Source organism: Toxorhynchites rutilus, chromosome 1 (assembly GCF_029784135.1).
Source record: "Toxorhynchites rutilus septentrionalis strain SRP chromosome 1, ASM2978413v1, whole genome shotgun sequence".
Taxonomy (NCBI): Eukaryota; Metazoa; Arthropoda; class Insecta; order Diptera; family Culicidae; genus Toxorhynchites; species Toxorhynchites rutilus.
In genome coordinates, this window is record NC_073744.1 from 51,561,403 (window position 1) to 51,583,831 (window position 22,429).

A 22,429-nucleotide genomic window follows, 5' to 3' on the forward strand; every position below is an offset into this window, starting at 1 on the left:
ACTTTTTTGACAGCCTAATATATAGATAGATAGATTGTGTAAAAAATCCTCATCTTCAAAAAATATATAAAATAATATAGCGCTCTTGGTTTCGAAACCATGAAAACTACGAGAAACAAATCTATATATATACGAGGGCGGACCGATGAGTATTTTTTTCTCTATTATAGTGACTTTCAACACATTTCGGCTGGTTCGTCACTTTTACTTCCATTTTTGGAAGAATGTCGGGAGTGAGAATTGAACTCGTGATCTCTGCGTGAGAGGTATGGATGTTACCACTACGCCAGATCGCCTCCACAGGACCGATAAGTACTTAGTCTCAATGCCAGATGGTGTCAGTGTCGCAAGAGAGATTACTTATCATGTAGTACATTCTCGTAGACGGCTACTGTCAAATTTCAGCCGAATCGGACTCGTAGTTTTGTATTGACCATGTGTGGAAGCGGGCATGTCCGCGGATTTTAGAAAAAATGGAAGAAAGGAAATTCCGCCACCCCTAATTTCGACACGGTCAAATTGGTCGAATTGCACTACGAACTACTGCCCCATCCACCGTATTCTGTTTCCAAACTTAAAAAAGTCACTCGCCGGGCACAAATTTGGCAGACCTCGAGAAAACGTATTTTTCAGATGGATTAAAGAAGTTGGAGCATCGCTGGATGCAAGGTATCGAGCTAAAAGGAGACTATGTTGAGAAATAAATCACCACTTTTCCAAAATGTTTGTTTCTTTTTGTAGGCTTATCGGACTGCCCTCGTATATAAATGGATTCCTGTCTGTCTGTCTGATTCTGATTCCTACGAAACGTTTCTATGGTGAATAGACACTCTCCCCCCTCCTAAGGGGGGGCTGTCATACAAATGAAGCATAAATTTCTGCATAACTCAAGAGCTAATCAAGCAAACGGAACCAAATTTGGCATGTGGAGGTTTTAGGGATCACTAAATGTTTCTACGGTGGTTTGACACTCCTCTTCCTCTCTAAAGAAGGGAGGGGGACTGAATACCTCGAGAACTAATGAAGCAAATGGAATCAAACTTGGCATATAGAGATATCAGAGATGAATAAACGTTTCTGTGGTATATTGGCACTCCTCCGCCTTCTCTAAGGGGGGGTTATCATACAAATAAAACACAAAGTTTTGCATAACTTGGGAGCTAATCAAGCAAATCGAGCCAAATTTGGCTTGTAGAGGTTTTAGGGGGCACGAAACGTTTCTATGGTGAACTATCAAGAACTAATCAAGCAAATGGAGCCAAATTTAGGATGTGTAGGGTTTTTGGGTACGAGAAATGTTTCTGTGATGGTATGACGCCCCTTCCTCCTCTGAAAAGGAGAGGGGGTTCTATAAAAATAATGCGCATATTCCAACCAACCAAGACAATGGAAAATTTTCGAAAAACTCTGAAGGAAAATGGGAAAATTCGAGAAATTCAACTCGCATGTGTTCTACAATTACATTTGACACTCCTCCCCCCTCTCTAAAGAAGGGAGTGGGGTGGTTAGTTTGCATAACTCGAGAACTAATCAAGCGAATTGAACTAAATTTGGCATATGCAGGTGTCAGGGAACATTAAATGTTACTATGGTGGTTTGACACACTTACCCCCTCTCTAAGGAAAAGGGGGCTGCCATACAAATGAAACATAAAATTCTGTATAACTCGAGAAGGAATCAAACAACTGGAGCTAAATTTTGAGCAGGACGAAGTTGGCCGAGTCAGTTAGCACACTATAAAACTACTGTAAATCATGAAAAAGATAATTTTATTTATATGTTTCGGAACATTCGAATACCTGATTTGACCCAGGTGCGCTGAATTAGAGCAATCAAAAAGTGGACAAACCATGATCATATTTTTAACTGGACTAACCAAAAGCATTTACCTTATGAGTATTGTAATTTGTCCACAAGCTGTATTGTCAATTGGAGGCCTAGCACTTGAGGTTTTCGTTTATCAGCTGCATATAAATCGAATTCATTCTTTCAATACAGCGATCATCGTGTGCAGTCTGAACAAGGGAAATCGCTGAAAATGGCCTTAACCCTTTGATTGCAGCTAAATTAAACTCGCTTTTAGTTGATCCCGTCGCTAAATCACACAAATGGAAACAACTTATTTTCAAGCCATTAAAATTTTTGTTTTCTCTCTCTCTCGCTTGAATCTCGTTACAGGTACGTCATCACGACGCTCTGCGGCGAGGAGGCCTGCCCCTGTCCGGATGTAATTATCACGGTACTCTTCTGGATCGGTTACTTCAACTCGACGCTGAATCCGCTTATCTACGCCTACTTTAACCGGGACTTCCGGGAAGCGTTCCGGAACACGCTGCAATCGCTACTGCCCTGCTTCAACAAGAAGAGCCCCTACGGCGGCCAAAGTGTTTACTATGTGTAGTATTGAGTGCATTGCTAGGTTTTCAATTGATTGTTTCTGTTTTCTACACTACATTTTGCGTTCCGGTTTTTGTGTCTCGTATTGGAGATTTATACGTAGGTGTGTGTGTGTATGTGAAGCTGTGTGAAAGATAAAAATTGCTGACCAGAGAACAAAAGACTCGAAGGGTTTAGTGGGAAAAATGGTATGAAAAAACATGATACACAATGCTTTAGAGAAGCGTACGATGAAAGAACGGGAGCAACATTTTGGGCCCACGTTTGGTTCCATTTCAGCCTATCCTGAATATCCTTCCATTCCATGTCCTATCGCACGTAATCCCCAGCTTTCAACGCTTGTTTCTTCTCTATTCATTTTGCATGTTTGCGTTGATGGAAACTTTTTCTTTGTCTCTATTGGGGGGGATTTTTTTCGGCAACTCTGGGCGGTCGTTCAGAGAAATCGGTTCAAGATTTTTTTTTCTGCTGCTACTAATTCACAAAAGTTTTTGTCCTATTCGCATTGCTGACGAGATTTAATCGGATTTGTTCCATTTTAAAACAAGCGAAACGCAGATTTACTTTCGGTTGATTACTCCACGTTTAAGGGCATCTTTTTCGGTGTTGTTGTTGTTGAAACAGACCAAACGAAGGATGGGATTCTACGTTTATTCTCCCTCCATTCGATAGTCCAATCCATCAGCCGCCACCCATGTGAAATACGATTAATCTTTCGATGTGTGCGTTCTTGGTTGGAAAAGTGCTTCGCCATAATGGATTCGTTGGACACGCATCAAATGTTTGTTTTGTTCCGAAGTTATAGACATCCAATTGTAGCATCTTCATCGTCGCTCGATGGCGTAATCGTTGCCACTGAATGAAAATAGAAAATATCCCATAGAGTATATTTGTGACAAAACCGTTCCTCACACAGGGACTCCCTGACTCGTGAAAATTCCAGGGGTGGTCTAGGTATCACGTTTTTGGCGTTCATCGCAGTTTTGAAATTTTTTTTTTATATACCTACATATCCCAGCTCATGGCTCCACTTTCTGAACGTAATCTTATGATACACCAACCTTTTTGGCATCATCTAAACGTTCGCTCTGCCCGTTTTTCTCCGGGTTTGTGGTTTAACGCCAGTCGACATTTGTTAGTTTATTGAATCCGTTATATGCAAATTTTTGACGTAGGATTACGATTACGATTACGTCTTCCGGGAACATATTGGGGGTACTAATTGAAAAACGTAAATCGATCGCATCGTGAAAATTGCCCAATTTCAAACGCACTTCACTCAGTTATTTAATGATGGATTGATGAAATTTTATCGTCAATCAATTTGGGCACTCTATAACAACTTATTACATTGAAAAAAAGAATATATACCATGCAACAAACTATCGAACAATTGAAAAATCTCGACCATTACTCAGACGGAAATTACGCGTCCAGATTGGTCGAAATCGAAGATACAAGCTTCCGCTTGTACTCACAGTTATCGCCCAGTTATTGCCCGAAGGATTCACGTGATTGTTGCATCAATCGATTTGGGCACGAACAATATATTTTATGAAACTAACTATCAAAAATCTCAGGCATTATCACGATGGAAATTCCGCGTTATGATCGGTCGGCTCGCAAAAGCAATTATTTCTCTCGCATCCAGTGCATCTGCATCCCGTAGGAATAAAAATACAAGGCTGTGCAATGAAATATGAGTTTGATGTTTAATTTTCTGCCTATGGAGCAATTACACGCCAAGTCAACCGATAAACGGCTGATTTTGACGCGACTCTCTCCGATTTTTTTTAAACCTTCTAATAAAGAGAGCAACAAACGAGAGAACAAAGAGAGAACACACCGAATGACGATTGGGACTAGCAAATCATTCTCATTGTACAGGTTTCGGTGAATCGAGCTTTAAATAATCAAAAACGACGCCGGCCACACCCTTAAAGTCACCAGGGGACGGGAAGTTAGTCTGATATTCGCCACCCGCCACCATGGATAACAGCTATTTCAACCATCTGAACAATTTTAATTATGACTGATTTTTTAGAAAGCCGTATGCAGAGTCATTTTCTATTTAAAAAGAACACTAATTTATAATCCATTCATTCGGATAATTGACAACAGCTCCAAAACAAAAATTCTGTGTAGCAAACTGTAAAAAAACTAAATTGCATTCAACCATATGGCATCGTAAGATAGTGTGTTTGTAACACGTGAGCGATAAAATGATAGATTTGATCCGACACAGTCGATTAGTGAGAGCCCAAACTTCAAATTAAAATATCTCAAAATAATGTTTTGGCGCATGGTTTGGGTTTTGGCGGCTGTTCGCGCGCAACCGTTATGACTTTCGGATTCTTCACAGACAAAACAGATATTTAAATTTGAACACAGAACTTAACGCGGAAACATATATTTTACCGATTTCCGATCGTATCTTTCTGTCTATTATTCTGTTCTCTGTCCTATCCTGTTCACAATCAGCTGTTCTATCACATAAGAATAGAGCGATCAAAGCAATATCTGGAAAAGCTCTATTCTCCCAAGAGAAATGATCCCTCTTTGTATGTTGTGTGAAACAGACCAAGCGTTGTTGTGTTAGTAAAGAAACACACAATATCGCTGGGACGTTGTGGACTACGTTTGGGATGTTCAAATCAATCCGGCACGAACAGCGACCATATGATGAAAATATCGTTTGATTTGTTGATTTGTGTGATTTCAATAGCTGGTTTTCAAAGCAATTTTCAAGCTATTGCAACAAGTTTTTGCATCAATAAGTAAGGGACTGTCCACATACCACGTGGACAACTTTAGGGGGGGGGGATTATGAAAATGTCGACGCTTGCCCACGTAGAGAGGGCAGGGGGTATAGACTTTGTCCACGTGGACACGAATAATAAATACTTTTACAAATATAATCACCGATACATTCTAAATTAAATAAAAACTGTTCCACATTCAAGACTTTTAAAACATTCCGCCAAACCTGAGTATTCCGTATTTATCAATTGAGCTGCTGAGCGGATTGAGCTGCCTGAGAGTGCACCATATAGTTTTACTAATATCATTCTTCTTCATTGAAATACATATTCTGAAAATAACTCACGTAAACTGTGAATGACCGAGCTATTTCCTACGATCCTATGACTTTTATAGATGGGGGTTATGCTTAAACGTTCATAGCCCAAAACTATAAAAATTAAACGATTCCATTATGGTTGAGTTTTCTTGCTATTACGCCTATTCCCTTTTTCATCAAATATGATTTTATATAGATTTTGTTCTATCTCGAGAACAGTTGGTCTTAGGATAATAATGGTTGTCTAGTTTTTCGTGTAAAATCAATTTTTTGTATTTATTTTTTCGAAAAGTTGCAATTTTTCGAGGTAATTTTCTGCCAAAAATATGTGATAAGCTTGTTTATTTCTATCAACAAAATGAATCTCTTTCCGGAAAATTTTCTCATCTTTCAAATGAATGCAATTAACTCGTTCTAAATAGCGTACTTTTTAATTTGGGTCAATTTAAGTAAAAAAAAAATAGGTCGCAAGAAATGTTCAATAATTCTTTTGTAGTTGAGATTTGAGCTTAATTTCATAGTGGGAATGAATGAATCGTAAGTTGTCTGATGTCACTTTTCCCCACTTCACAGTGAAAACGAAATAAATTGTATGCAATTTGTATTGTATGTGATATCAACACATTTTTTTGCAAATGTTTAAAAAACGGGTACTAAAATTGTATGTAAAGATGATTTCAAATTCATTCATTTTTATTCGATTGGCGTTTGCAATCATAATTAGTAAACTCAAGATTAATCTTTGAAGTTGTGAAGTTCATATTTAGATGCAGATTGTTCTCCACCTGCTCAACTGTACATTGCATGTTTCCGTGTTGGCAAACCAGATAACCTTTATATCTTCGCTGATGATGACAAAAAATATTGTATACTCACAAGTATTTCAATATCAAACTCATATGAAACATGTGCTTTGTACTTTGTACCTAAGATAAGATCAGACAATAGGGGGTCTTTTACGGACCAAATTTCTGTAAGATACGGACCAAATTTCTGTCAGTCGTTCTGATTTCTGATTGGCTGATTTCGATAAATTTTGTAAACAAAGCCGATTTTTTCAGTGTTGCCAATAAAAATAAATAGCGTTGGATTTGTATTGAATTCAGAAATAATGAATTGAATGAATATTACGATATTTAGTTTGAAGGAAATGTGAAGGAATTATATGCAAGTTTATGTATGTGTTTTTCACAATGGAGTAAAATGAACGGCAAAACACTCATTTGTCAATTTAGCTCCGTTAGGTCCCTAATACGATTTCATCTTTCGGAATATAATTTCCATTGCTAAGAAGACGTGAAAAGTCTCATCATTTACTATGCAGATGGCAGAGTTGTTAGCTCTAGCTCGTAAATATGAAAAAAGAGATGGTTGATACCATCTAGGTTGTGTTTTGCTGACTACCGATTATTACACTGCTGACATGTTCTTTCCCGCTGACTTCTTTTGATGATGTAAAGAGCTACGAATTTCGTTCTGTTCTGTCGAGGAAAGTTCTCGCTTCACCGACGGTGTACTCATAGTCGAATTCAATATTCATGTCATCCACATTATCACAAAAATTAGATGAAGCTGAAATTTGATATGATGTCGATGCTGCTTCACTGTCCATCAATTTCTGGGATGAACATTCTTCTTGCCGCTTTGATAGCAATTCCATCAATCCAACAAGATGTTCTCGTGTAACGGCTGTATGCGAAGCATTCGGTACTACGGTCATGTCTTGCGAAAGAGTCACGATTTGCAAGTTGTTTCTGATTTACAATGGAGTTGAGCGCCGTTGTTTTGCACGAATCAACGAGAAAAGATTCTCCAGACAATCTTGGACGAGTTGTTATGGATATCATTATTATACTATAGATATGGGTATTTAAAAGACTTATTGTATCCTTTATCCTTTTTTGAGATTGCCTTACTGAAAATATGCTAAATCATTAAATTCGCACCAACCAAATGTTACGATTCATGAAAACAGCAATTAAAAAATCCGAAATTTTATAATATTTGGCAACTCTGGCATCTTTATGTCATGGCTTCGTTTTTGTACGACGAAGAAGAGTAAGAAGCCAGTTGTCTCATCTTGTCTTAGCTTTGTACTTGCTAGTCATTTCTCCACCATGCAAAAACAATGGGCTACAGCAGAGCAGGTATAGCAGGGTACAGCTAGTAAAGTTTGAAATAAAATAAACCTAAATGGAGTTAAAATGAAATTTAGGCGCAATTCAGTTATTTCCCCAATTGTTTTAACTAAAGAAGGAAAAATGTCCACGTGGACAAAAGGGGGTAGGGGTATGAAAATGTCCACGCTTGTCCATGGAGGAGGAGGGGGGAGTCTAAAATCATGCTTTTTCTGTCCACGTGGTATGTGGACAGCCCCTAACAAGCATATAACGTGTAGACATTTTATCCTTCCAATGAAGTGGTTATCATACCATTTCGTTCAGTTGGTTAGGATGTATTAACGCTTAAAATTTTGCTGGTATGACGTAACGCTCTCGTTCTCGAAACTTTGAACTTACACCCCACCATAGAAATGAGAGAGAGAGAAAGTAGAAATAGATTTTGAGCATTAATACCTCTTTGGCGGTTGAATCAAATGGTATGATAAACTCTTCATTCGAAAGCTAAGATGTCTACACGTTATATGTTTGATACTTATTGATCCAAAAACTTGTTTCAGAAGCTCAAAAATTGCTTCGAAAGCAAGCTATATAACTCGCTGAAATCTGTATATAAGTATATATCAGCTCGAAAATCCACTCAGTTACAATTGTACAAAGGTTGTAGCATGTTATCGTTGCTCGAGATTGATATGGCGAAGCTAAGTTCGTTCATCAAGAAAGCGCTGATGAACAGAGTCACCACCAACAGCCTGTTTGTGCAAACGAAGGGCACTAGTGTGGCGTGTTCGTTCATGCCTCCCCATAGGACCAAAAAGGAGTCCGCCGAAGAGATGAATGGTACCGTTAAGAAGGCGACCAAGAAAGCGCCAACATCGAAAGAAGCCACAGTAACCATTTCAAATACAAACCCTAACTTGCTGCTGTGAAGAAGGTAACCAGCAAGAAGAAAGCTGATGCTACTGCGGTTGCCCGAAAGCAAAAGACAAATAAATCCTCGAAAATCGCAGCACAGAATTCGAAAACGCCGAAGCCATGGAAAACAGCAGCGTCTTCGAAAAATCTACCGTCGCCACACGGAAGAGTTTGTTGTTTTTTCAGCAAATCCAGTTCTTCTCAGTACTCCAAATTGCTTTGACGAGAGAGAGTTTATCAAATACATTATTTTTGTAATTTCTTCGATCAAGTGCGATCTTCCGAGAATTTATTAGGGGCACAATGAATCTTGAGAAAGACAATTCATTCCCGCTTGACCCTCGTACAAACGATGGTTACTCAAAATATTCTCAAACGGGAAGTGGGTGTTGTGAGGAAGGGCAGAGCGAGTGCAACATTTATTCAGACTGATTGGAAGCGACAGATATGTTGTCTAATGGAAATGGTATACAAATAATATCACACACAAAGGGGTGAAAGACTCTTGACTCTTATAGTTTTGTGGACGAGACTGATTGGTTCGCCTTCACTATCGGTCAATTCGATTAAACCTTCAGTGATACTTCTGCCTTGATGAGCGATCTGCATGGCAAATTTGAAATTTGCATATGCATGATCCACAAGCGATGGACAAGAATATGATGTCAAAGACGTTGAGAGACTGGTCGGATAATCGTTTCATCTCATTGTTTTTTTGGATTTCATACAGGTTTACAGATTTTTCAAAATAACGATCCAATAGTAGTTATGGCTTAATCTCAATAATATTTTTCCCCAACTCACCAATTTTATTCATATAGCATTCGTATCAGTCTGATTGAGATTGTGGCATTCGTATGATCGGTGTTAAGTCAGACCAGACCATGTGACATTATTATGATTTCGAGAAAAACGAGTTTGAAGTTTATCAAGATTGAACTTATAGATTTAACCCTTTGCTATTCACATCTACACAGTGCCGTAATACGTGGAGTTTTACATTAATCCTTTCCTCAAGCATGGATGAGTACTTTTGTTCAAACTGAGTTCCGTTATCTATTATTCGTATTAGCACCGTTTTCGTTCGTAAATAAGTTCACAAGACGTTAAGATTCGTTTAGAAAAAGTGTTAACTGATACATTGTTGCATAAATTATAATATAAGTATGCTTGTTTGCTGTGGTGGCTGAAGGCAGACAAACAATGGCAAAGGGTTGATACAGATTTCGATACAGATTTTCTGATGAAAAACACAGATAAAAAGATTTTTTGAGACAAAAAACACAGATTTTATTATGGCAACCCTGCTGAGCGTTCGAAATTGGACAATTCTCGCTTCCCGTTAGTTTTTCAATTTTCACCCAAATATGTTCCCGAAAGACGTAATCCTACGTAAAATAATTTTTTCGTAAGTACATTGACTGCCTGAAAAATGGAAAAAAAATTGCAGCTTCCAATGCAAAATGGTTCAGGAAATGAATTTAAGTGGAAAGTAGCAAAAACGGTCTTCGACAAAGTTGTTACATATGATAGAGCGCTCATTTTCATGTTGACAAAAATAGAGTGACCAACATTTTCGATGAAATAAAAAAATCTAACTTTCTTATCTCTATAGATAGAGGTAAACATAGTTCGACAATGTTGTAGTCCCAGTTATTTGAGATATCTTTGTAGAACAATGTTTTTTTCTATCTCTTGAAATAACCGATATAGCGCCTTTTTTCTAAGTTGCGTTAGGGTCGCCATTAAACTTTTTTTTTGCTTCAACTTTTATATTTTAAATTTTACATACAAACTGTCTTCGAAAGACTTTTAGAACATATTGATACAAACATTTTGTGATGCAGAACTTGTCAATATTTCCACTTCACTCAAAGTTATTGATATCGTCTAAAAAAATACGTTCTCTGCAATTGTTTATCATTCTTTCTTGGGCAAACATAAACAAAGTTTATTGGCGGCATTTGAAAGAACAGAGTTTACTCTACATAATGAGTGATTTTCAAAACTATGCTATTTTTCGTGTTTGAGTAAATTGAAATTCAAATCATGAGTTTTTGGGTGAAACCCCATCAATAACTTTGAGTAGGATTAACATATTCACAAGTTCAGCATCGCAAAATATTGGTCTTGATAAGCTCTAAAAGTCGTACGAAGACAGCTTTGATGTATAATTTGAAATATAATAATAAAATAAAGTAACCGCTTTTTCATGGTCACCCTAATGCAACTGAGGAAAAAAGCGCTGAATCGATTGTATTGAAAGATAGAAAAAAAATTGTTCTACAAAGTTGATTGATATAATTGGGGCTACATTATTGTCGAACTATGTTTATCTCTATCTATAAAGATAAAAAAGTTATATTTGTTATTTAATAGACAATTTTGGTCACCCTATTCTTGATAACAACATAAGCGCTCTATCATATGTAAAAATTTTGTCGAAGACAATTTTTGTCTAAAGAATAAATATCTCCCACAAAGTTGCATTAGGGTAACCATGAAAAAACCGGTTATTTTACTCTAACTTTTATATTTGAAATTATACATCAAAATTGTCGACTTTTAGAACTTATCAATACCAACATTTGGCGATGCCAAATTTGTCAATATCTTATCACTGCTCAAAGTTATTTATGGGTTTTCACCAAATAACTAATGATTTCAATTTTGATTCACTCAAATACAAAAAATAACATATCTTTGAAAATCACATATTATATAGAGTGAAATTTGTTTTTTTAAATTCCGCCAACAAACATTTTTTATGTTTACCCCAGAACGAATGGCAAGCAATTGAATAAAGCGTATTTATTGGGAAGAAAAACTATTGATGGGTTATACCTATGATATAACCGCAAGGTTGCGTAGGACTGCCGTTGGCTTAGTAATCATTTATGTTTCTTCAATTAGTAGTAATCGCACCCCGGATGTTCCTTATTGGGTACGATATCGTCGCTGCGCAGAGCTATATTTTATGTGTATTGATTAAATTAGTGAATGAATGAAACGAATTAAATTATAAACAAATCCCAATCTGTGTAGAGAAAACGTTATCGCAGCAAATAGTTATTAACATTTTATATAATCATCAGACGATATGCGTAGAAGTTCAGTGAGCTGGCGAGCCAAAGCGATGCATTTGTACCCGCTTTTGTAGACCGTGTTAGCAAAACGAATTCCGGAGTGTAAAAATGAATGGGGGTATAAAAGTACTGCTGACTTGCATGTATTTGCAATACCGATATTCCCAACTTCTTGGTTTCGAAGTTACGGAAAACGCAAACGAGTACAAAGGTACCCGCTGCTTGTATCTATTTCGCCATGCCGATTTCCCCAGGCTCCATGGTTTTAAAGTCTGTGTTAGGGAAGCATCCATTCAATCCAGCGATCGTACCTCAATCGTTGCGCAATCATAACTGAGTGGATTTCCGAGTGGCACTCGCTTATATACCGATTGGTGTAAATTCAATAGCCTGTTTTGAAAGCAATTTTAGGGCAATTGAAACAATTTGATTTGAAACAATTGGATTCTAAAAGTAACAGGCATATAATGCGTAGATATTTTATCCTTCAAATGAAGTGCTTATCATACCATTTCGTTTAGTTGTTTAGGAGCTATTAACGCTCAAAATCTCAAAATCAAAATCTCAAAAATTTTCGAAACTTTGAAATTACACCCCAGAAAAGAAATGATTGAGTGAAATTGAGATATTGACAAGTTCTGCATCGCAAAATTTTTGTATCAGTATGTTATAAAAGTCTTTCGAAGACAGTTTGTATGTAGAATTCAAAATATAAAAGTCCGAGCAAAAAATTCGATTTTTAATGGTGACCTCAGCGCAACTTAGAAAAAAGGCGCTATATCGATTATTTCAAGAGATAGAAAAAAAAACTTTGTTTTACAAAGATGTCATAATTAACTGGGACTACAACATTGTCGAAATATGTTTTCCTCTATCTATAGAGATAAGAAAGTTAGATTTTTTATTTTTGTCAACATGAAAAAGAGCGCTCTATCATATGTAACAACTTTGTCGAAGGCAGTTTTTGCCTAGGGAATAACTGTCGAGCCTTAATTGTTAATTTCCACTTAAATGTATCTCCTGGACCATTGTACAATGGCCATTATTTTGAACACACCATTGAAGAACAATAAACGTTTATTTTTTATGAAAAAAAATCTAAAATAATTTTTCCGACCGGTGTGATTCATGCCACACGTTTCAAACGATTCGATCAATACACATTTAATCATCTGACTAGACTTCTTGTCAAACTTAACCGTTTTAGTACGGGGCAATTTTTGTGAGCATGCGCATGAGCTTGGTTATTTTCATATGAATTGATGGATTGGTGCACAAAAATTCTTAAATCCATCGAAAAATGTATGAGCAATAAGCGATAGAATCTAGATTTGTTCAATTTGTACCCACAATGCATCCGTGCCCTCGTTTAAAACTACCAAGTCAAAAATGTTTACATAAAACGAGTTAACACCCGGCGGTTCGGCTGAAAAGTTTATAAAGTAACATAGTAAAACTATGTTATGTTGCAAAATTCAATTTTATTATTCATCATAATTGCCTTCGAGGACGATACAGAGATTATAGCGATCTTGCTACTTTTCGATGCCATTTTTATAGTACTCTTTCGGTTTTTCCGAAATAGGCCTCAGTTTCGGTACTTCATCATCGGTCTTAAATTTCTTGCCAGCGAGCATTCTCTTCAGGTCTGTAAACAGGAAATAGTCGCTGGAGGCCAGATCTGGAGAATACGGTGGATGCGGAAGCAATTCGAAGCCCAATTCTTGCAATTTTGCCATCAATATACGAAATTCGGATTTTTCCATTTTTTCACAATAACAAGAGTTGCTTCACTCTCAATGCTGTAACTGATAAACCAATCGACCGATTGCTGTCAAATTTTGACACGCTTCCATTGAAAGCTCTGTGATAGTCAAGTAGATTTTTGCAAGAGGCGCCATCTAGACGTCAACCTTATGAACTTTTCAGCCGAACTGTTCCTTTTTCGTTCTCTATAAAAGACTAGTGTGCATCATTGTCCCACTTTACTCTACATCCATCCATTTTTGAGTTGCTTTCGGTGTCAAAGGACAAAAAAAATATTAACGCACATCCTTTACACGAGAAAACTCCTAGCCTGAATGGTAAATCAACCCAACATTAGCGGTTAGTAATAATGCCACCTACCATTCATCCATGGTTCGAGTGGGCTACAATTGGCACAACTGAGTGCACATACGTGTAATGAATACAACTTGTTTGAAACCAGCATGCAAACATATCACCGACTAATTCATGTGAATAATTTTCCCCGCGTAGCGAACAGTACTTTCGCTTGCTGCTAATTCACACCCATCCCTCAAACCACGGCTCAAATCCTACCGATCGAGCAAACAAAAACCCACCCTTCGAATCACAGTGATCAATGCTGTTGAAGTTCAATTTGGTTCCGAACTCTAGTGCCAATATTTTGAGGAACCCATTGACATCGTCAGTGTTTGCTGTTCTATTTTTCCACTCAAATATTGACTCAAATCTACACGCGTATGTCAGCATCTTATGTGCTGAGATGAAGGCAAACAGTGAATTTCCCTTCCTAGGAATCGTAGAGATGCTGGTTAAAATGCGGAAAACATGTTACCCACCGGAACCGGTGCCATCGTTCCATCGGCACTTTTTTTTTTGGAATGAACACATTGGCACGACGAGAGGGCGTTGGGTTGGACCGTTTTTCCGGGTGAGAGATAGTGACCGGCCCCCATCCCATCCCTTGGCTCCTTTTGTGTATTTAACACGGTACACACGACCAGAATGCTGCTTCCGAACAACAATCGTTGCCTCTCATCGCTACCCGTCTTTCGAGAAAAGGACGTTAAAAGTGAAAGTTCTTTTTTTTTCTTCTCAGCAATTCAAGATGACAAACTTTGTCTCAATTGATGTTTGTTAATGTTTGAATGCTTATACACACACATACACACACACACACACTCACGCTCACACATCGTCCCACCGGTCCCTTCCGGTGGCCGTTAGTGGGTGGAGAAGAATTATGCTTACAGCTGCAAAGTAAGATCCGATCCGAAGCCGTTTAGAGCGTAACAGTGTAAACTCCATATGTATTACTTAGGTAAACTGAAACCAAATCAGTGCGATAAGGTCAAAAAATCAGAAAGTGTGTTCAACCGAGGCTAAGCAAACAATGTTGTTAGTAGGTTATATAATTTAGGCGTTTATCCAACTGAATAGGCAATATGGAGATAGGGACTGAGTGACAGGGAGGGGCTGATATCTATACGTTGATTACGGGTGAAATATTTACGGTAACAAATTATAAGCAAGAAAAGAAAACAAATCAAACACAAATCAGAGGGAGAGGAGGAAGGATTTCTGTGAGAAATAGAATAAACCTAAATGTATTAGAATTGCACCCTCTAGAGCACGGTGTACGGTGTACTCTTGAGTTGAGTGGCCAACAGAATCAGCACCGGCGCTGACACGACGATCGGGTTTTCTCTAGGACCTGCGTTTACTGGCAAATACAAAGGATTGTTAGATAGTTTTCCTAAGAGCGGCACCATTCACCATGTTAGTAATTACGTGTTGTACAAATCAGTGACACAGTTGTGACAGTGTAACCTCACATACTGAGAATTGTAATAGAGGATGATTAGGAAACATATTAATACCAATGGATGTGGCTAAGGGTGGCCGCGAAAATGGCCATGTCAAATTTCAAAAACTGACCATATACATTTTGTTAATTGGCCAAATCGGGGTTTTTAAAAACATATTGTGATGCCAAATGTCTCCAAATTGCATGAAACGACGAGATCTACTGCCTAATGTTGTTGTTGGATACGTTAGTCACTGTTTGCGCTATTGGTCGACATTTTAAGCTGTTCGCGTGGTGCAAATTCATTTAATATTCGTAATTGTTGTTTCACTGTTTTACGTAATTGTTGTGTTACTGTTATCGTGCTCTTGGAACATCAAACTTCGAACGACAATTCACTAAATTCTCTAGTGAATTTTTGCTCATCTCGACCAAGCCAGTAATGGGCCCTAATATAGAAATCGAGGCGATAAAAATTTTGCTCGTTAGCTCTATTTTACTATTATAGAAATCGAGCAAATCGATAGCATCGAGCGAGCGATAGCTTCCCAGTTTCACATATATTCGAGCGGTTATAAGCACCATGTCGGTCGGGCAACGAAAAGTGCTACAAAGGTGTTAGAATCTAGCTCCTCTTTGCCCCCCGCTGGCACCATTGCCTACAATTGCAGCTATAAATGAACTCGATACTTTCACTGACCGAAATGGCATCACTGCAGTGATTGTTTTTTCTCTTTCTCTCTGAACTGTTATGCAAAACAAAACAGAGAATGGATACAGAATCAGATTTCGTAGGTATGAAAAGTTTTTTTTCCATTAAGTTACAATTTATTGTTTCATTACAACCTCCATGTATTTTGCTCTTTTTTCAGCTTGTTTAAATGGTTTTAGCAGAATGGGCCGTCTACATGATGCTGCTACACATTCACATAGCAACGCCAAACAGTTGGTCGTCACATACATACCTCCTCCGATTTGGAGTCGATGGTCATTCTCTGCTGTTGTGTTGAGCAGTAAACACGTATTTTCGCTTGCTCTTGATAGGTAGTGTTTAAAAAGAAAAGTAAAGTAAAAGTGTTTGTTATCTCGCGCTGGACGCCGACGTCCCCATGAACCAAGCCGCAGGCAAAACGCGCTCTGGCGCAAGTGGTAGCAGCAACGGGAAACGCTCCCGGTCTACAAACAACGCCGAAGTATCGGCCGAATCCATTGATCCGTCGGCCAAGAAGCTGCTGGCAAACAATCGTTACGCTGTACTCGAGAATGGTGACGAACCGAAGATAGATAAAAAGGAGAAACTGCCGCCGATCTACGTGAAAGACTTCCCGGAGGGGCTTCATGCTCGAATTGCCTTTTTTATCGAGAAGGGTTTGAGGTGCACCATCCGCCGTAGTGCGGAGGGCTTCAAGTTGATGGTCCCTTCCATGAGTCACTACAAGGCCGTGCTGGAGGTGCTAAAACAGCGGAACTGTGAGTATTTCTCACATGACATCGAGGCCGAGAAACCGCTCAAGGTGGTACTCCACGGACTCCACGATATGGACACCAAGGAACTATCGGCTGAACTCGAGCAGCGCGGACTCAAGCCGGTTCAAATCTACAAAATGAAGCGGCACGACCAGACTCGGGTGTATCGAGACCAACTTTATCTCGTCCACCTGGCCAAGAACTCGCCTGAAGGACCTCCAGAACATACGACTGCTGTTCCATATCGAGGTCGAGTGGGATCGCTACATACCAGTTCACAGAGACGTAACTCAATGCTCGAATTGTTTCATGTTCGGGCATGGCACTCGAAACTGTCACATGGCATCCCGGTGCGTCAAATGCGGCAAAACTCACAACGCTGATACATGTGAACACATGGAGGATGGTGTCCCTATCTGCGCAAACTGCGGAGCCAATCACAAACCCACCAGCAGAACGTGTCCGAAGAGAGCTGAGTATATAGAGATCCGAAAGCGTGCCTCCATCAACAATCAACCAGGACGAAAGCGAAACCAGCGCCCGCCAGCAGTCAACGATGTGCAGTTCCCCGCGCTAGTGCAACGCCGTGCAGTCCCGAACCTGCCTCCTCTTCCACTCAACAATCAACGAAACCGCGGCGATCCCATCGCCCCCTCCGTAAGTAACCAAGCGGGCTCTAGCGTCTCCTCAGTGCAGCACAGGCTCATGAGTGCAGCGCCGCAGCAGACTCAACCACCCCTCGCGGGTCTCTCGTACTCGTGTGTGACATCCGGCACGACCGCCGAGGGCGTCCCACTAAATGACAAGGAACTCGTCATGCTGGTGTCCGAGGTCATCAGAATAAAACGCACCTGCAAGACACTAAACGAACAGCTTGAGGCTGTCCTCACCCTCGTTTCCAAGTATGGACCGTAATATAACACGCATAGTCAACTGGAACGCTTGCTCTCTTAAGAGCAAAGCCATAGAACTCGTTGTATTTCTCAATGAGCACGAAATGGACGTGGCAATTATCACGGAGACGCACCTTAAGCCCGAAATAAATGTCTTCCTCCCAGACTTCCGGCTCGTGAGGCTTGACAGGACCAGCTCAGGAGGTGGTGGCGTGGCCATCGCACTTAGGCGAAACATTTGCTGTCAGCTGCTTCCAAGCTTCGAGCTGAAAATCATCGAGGCCGTAGGGGTGGAAGTCTCAACCCCTGTCGGTCCTCTCACCATAGTAGCAGCTTACTGCCCCAAACAAACAAATGTACGGGACGGCTCGGCAGTACTTCTTCAAAGCGACGTCATCAAGCTGACCCGGCGGCGACAGTAGTTCATCATCGGTGGCGACCTGAATGCGAAGCATCAAGCGTGGGGCAACAGCCGTAGTAACCGAAACGGCCTGATCCTGCATGACGACCTCCAAGAAGCACAATATACCATTCTGAGTCCGGACGGTCCCACCCGGTTGAGCCGGTCCGGTGTACACGCGACCATCGTCATTTTCATCACGAACGCGATAAAAATCTCGGAGCCTGTCGTCTATCAAGAACTCAGCTCCGACCACTACCCGGTGTCGATTGAAGTGAGCTCCTCCGCCAACAGATTCCAGGTTTCGCGACGCAACTACCACCGCGTCGATTGGTCACAGTTCCAGCAGTGCGTGGACACCGAGATCAACTATGACATCGTTCCCGATTCAACCGACGACATCGACCAGTGTCTTCAGACCATCGACGAGGCGATCTCTCGGGCCAGAGACAGACACGTACCGGCTTTAAGACTGGTGAGTAATCCCCTGAATCTAGACAGGATAACCAAAAATTTAATTAGACTCCGCAACACCATCCGTCGCCAGTACCAACGCACTGGACTTTCCCACCTGAAGACCAATTGCAACCGTCTCAAGAAAATCATCCATGCCAGGATGGTGGATCTCCGGAACGAACATTTCTCAAATCATCTTTGCTCTCTCCCAGATCACGCAAAACCATTTTGGAAAACCGCCAAAATTCTAAAAAGCAAACCGCGACCCGTTCCTCCACTCAGATCGTTGGATTCGAATTCATCCTTACTTATAACATCTGCCGAAAAGGCGAATGCGCTTGGTCAACACTTCGTGGATTCTCACAATATTGGTCGCTCCATGGTGAGTCCCACGAGCCTATCGTCGAGGAGGTCGTGGCTAGTGTCGCTGATACCCCCATCGTTCTCCCCGAAGAATCCAAAATAACGGCTGATGAGGCGATAGCTGCGGTCCGTAACACGAGAAACATGAAGGCTGCCGGGTTCGACAGTACGCTTAACATCGAGTTAAAAAACTTGAGCGTAGGCTTCTTCGAGCACTTAACTTCTATCTTCAACACATGCTTGGAACTTGGTTACTTCCCGTCTCGCTGGAAGTTAGCCAAAGTAATTCCCATACACAAGCCTGGTAAAGACCCTACCAACGCCAAAAGCTATCGCCCCATCAGCCTCTTGTCGTCCATCTCGAAGCTATTTGAAAAGCTGATTCTCAGCCGTTTGCTGGATTTCGCAAACCAGAACAACATCTTCCTCCGTGAGCAGTTTGGGTTTAGGAAAGGTTATTCCACTCTCCACCAGCTTGCACGAGTCACGAACATCATCAGGCGGAACAAGTCCATGTCTAAAACATCTGCCATGACATTGTTGGACGTCGAAAAGGCGTTTGATAATGTCTGGCACAATGGTCTTGTGTTCAAGCTACAACGATTCAACTTCCCGATCTTTCTCGTCAAGATAATCGGTAACTATCTATCGGACAGGACTTTTCAGGTCTCTCTGAACAACGTGCTTTCCGATACGTTCAACGTCATCGCGGGAGTTCCTCAGGGTAGCCTCCTAGGTCCTATCCTGTTCAATATCTTTACTTCGGATGTTCCTCCCCTTCCTGGTGAGGGTGTGCTGTCGATGTTCGCTGATGACACCACCATCTTCTACAAGGGTCGAGTGATACGCCCGCTAGTCAGGAGATTACAGAGGGGCCTGAATGTTTTGTCCGACTACCTAACATCCTGGAAGATTCGCATCAACGCGGCGAAGACACGGACCATTTTATTTCCACACTCAAAATCACCACGTCTTGTTCCGCCTGATGATATGAACGTCCACCTCAGCAACAATCCCATTAATTGGTCTAGTGAGGTTGTCTACCTTGGTCTCACCCTGGACAGGAACTTGAACTTCGCATCCCATGTGAGCAATACATCCACGAAGTGTTCCAAACTCATAAAGTCGCTATACCCGCTCATCAACCGAAAATCCATTCTGTCGCTGAGGAACAAGCTTGCGATACACAAGCAGATCATCCTGCCGGTAATCGAATATGGTTTGCCAATCTGGGAGGGGTGTGCAAATTGCCATCATAAAAGACTACAGATCATCCAGAACAACATCCTTCGGAAGATCCTGGACAGTCCACCAAGGACCCGAAATACCGAGATCCACCGCCTATCTGGTCTTCGGGTGCTGGAGGAACGGAAAACACAAATCCTGTCTAGGTTCAGGGGGTCTTGCCAGCGGTCTCCGCACGCAATAATCCGGGAGCTGGTCCCATAGTTTTAATTTAGATTATAGTTAGGTAGGTTATAACATTTTTCAATTAATAATTGTTATATCCCTCTTTACGGGATCAAATGTAGACTAGATTCACAACCAATGATCTATGCAGAAATTGAAAGCCAAAAATTTACCAAAGTTGCCGGGCCCCTAAGGCTGAAAAATTGAATTGTAAATCAAATGTGAAAAATTTTAAAAGATCCTCAAATAAATAAACTTTAAGCTTTAAAAAAAAAAAGGAGTCGATGGAGCTGATGGATGGACTGGCGAGGATGGCGTTATTAAGAACTGGTCGCGATCGGAGATGATTCTCTCGATGCTGATACAACACGAAGACTAAATCTGATGTCTAGATGAACTGCGAACAAATCGGTCATTGATTATTTTCAGGGATCATTCGTTGCGCTCAAACTGTTAGCTGCTAATAGCAAATGTAATGTATGATGTATTTGTATATATTCATAATGAAATAAATAATATCCATCAACGGTTTGTTTTTTCTTCACTTTTTATATCTATTTCTTTGAAAAGAGAATTGTGCCATAATGAGGATCGAGCACTTTTTCTGTCGGTCGACGTGGTGCCAGTTGGCACAGTGCTGTCTCATAATTGGTTGTCGAATACGAAGGATGGGTCGACAAAATCATTGCAAGATGACACGATATCGGCACCGTTGTCGACACCGTTTGTTGGGACCGATTTGGCACAACAATGTAGAGTGGGTATCGATGCAAGTGTCAGAACTTTTCGAGTTGTTTGGTTCGCTTGTTGCATATCTTCAGAGAATTATTTTGTTTTGGCTTGCGTCACTGATATTTTTCCTTTGGGAAACATTTCAAAAACGCTTCAATATATGCAATTTGCAACACATGTTGGTTCGTTTTGATCAGCATTTGTTTCACGGTGCTGCCAGAATAGTCTATACAAGGTAAGTGTTCAATCCAGCATTATTTATATAAATCATGTTATAATTCACAATGCAGAATTTACTTCCAGCGCATATTTCAGTGGCTGAAAATGAGTGGCGGAAGAAAAAAAATCAAATCACCACCAGTTTGAACAGCTCGTTAACTAATGAAAGCGAATGTAGACATTGCTCGAGGTTTTTGTGGAGGCAGTTCTAATATAATCCCGGTGTAGAAAAAGCTAGAGAAATTCAGAGACGAGCTTAATGCACTGAGACCACCAATGCATCTTGGTTCAGAATGGTAGAAAGTATTTCTTTTACGATACACATAACTTTCATAAGTAAATTTTATCATACTCTTTGAATTTCTTTCAGCCGAATTTCTTACCTAAAAATTGCTTACTTCTACTAGCATACATTAGTACGTTATTTTTGGCAGCAATTTTCTTTTTTTTTTTTTTGCTATACTATGCCAAACTACACCACTTTCACTAAAATAGATGAAACTAATGGTCGCAGTGGTACAATGCTATCCTGCAAAACAATAATGATTTTATTTAAATTACAGGTTTGGATTGACATGAGAGGAAAGGTAAAGAAAACACTAGCACTCAACAAGCGAGAATTTAGAGCAACATGTTGTGGCCCCAATACAATAAAGCTACACCGCTACAACAAGAAATTACAATTGCATTACATGAATAACAAAAATTGTTTTGCTAAAAAAAAGTGAAATTCGTGCGTGACTCTTTACGGAATTCCATAGATTGCAGTCATGAAAATACATGAAAAAGTTCATTTTCTGATAATTATATTTTTTGGGAAGCAAATTGTTCCACGCTGTCGTTTTTATTACACATGAATGCGTGCCTTACGCCTATTGTGCTTTATTCTTTGAGGGAATATCAATTTACTCCAAAACATAACCATATTAACACTTTTGGAAATACATTTTCATAGCAGATGCCTCAAAAAAAGATTTGGCATCCTTTCTATAGTGCTTCGTAAAACATTTCAAACTTGTTTCAAAATATTTCACCACAACCGCTGACAGTCGAGCTTGCTAACAAATCGAGCAGTTTTCCTCGATTTCTATAATTCCAGATTTTACTCGGTGTGATAGTGATAGTGATTGTATAGAATCCTCGATTCGATTTCTATCTTCTTCTTGAATGACACAAACGTTCCTAGAGGAACTTCGCCGTCTCAACGTAGATATTACTTGCGTCATTTTTATTAGTACTTAGTTGAGATTTCTATGCCAAATATCACGCCTTGAATGCATTCTGAGTGGCAAGTTCTAGAATACGCATGAGTACAGTGCAAGTCGGACGAAATTTCTTT

The 22,429-nt window shown here is 40.0% G+C and overlaps 1 protein-coding gene across 3 annotated transcripts in view; it reads left to right on the forward strand.

Annotated features, from left to right (window-relative positions):
- Positions 1 to 5,175, forward strand: part of LOC129763188 (octopamine receptor beta-3R-like) — a 398,150-nt gene extending 392,975 nt beyond the window's left edge. For all 3 annotated transcript variants that reach the window (XM_055762014.1, XM_055762017.1, XM_055762015.1), the window contains one exon: positions 2,179 to 5,175. In XM_055762014.1, coding sequence (XP_055617989.1) covers positions 2,179 to 2,401 — 223 coding nt within the window. In that variant the 3' untranslated portion in view covers positions 2,402 to 5,175. The remainder of the gene's footprint in view (positions 1 to 2,178) is intronic.
- The last annotated feature ends 17,254 nt before the right edge of the window (positions 5,176 to 22,429 follow it).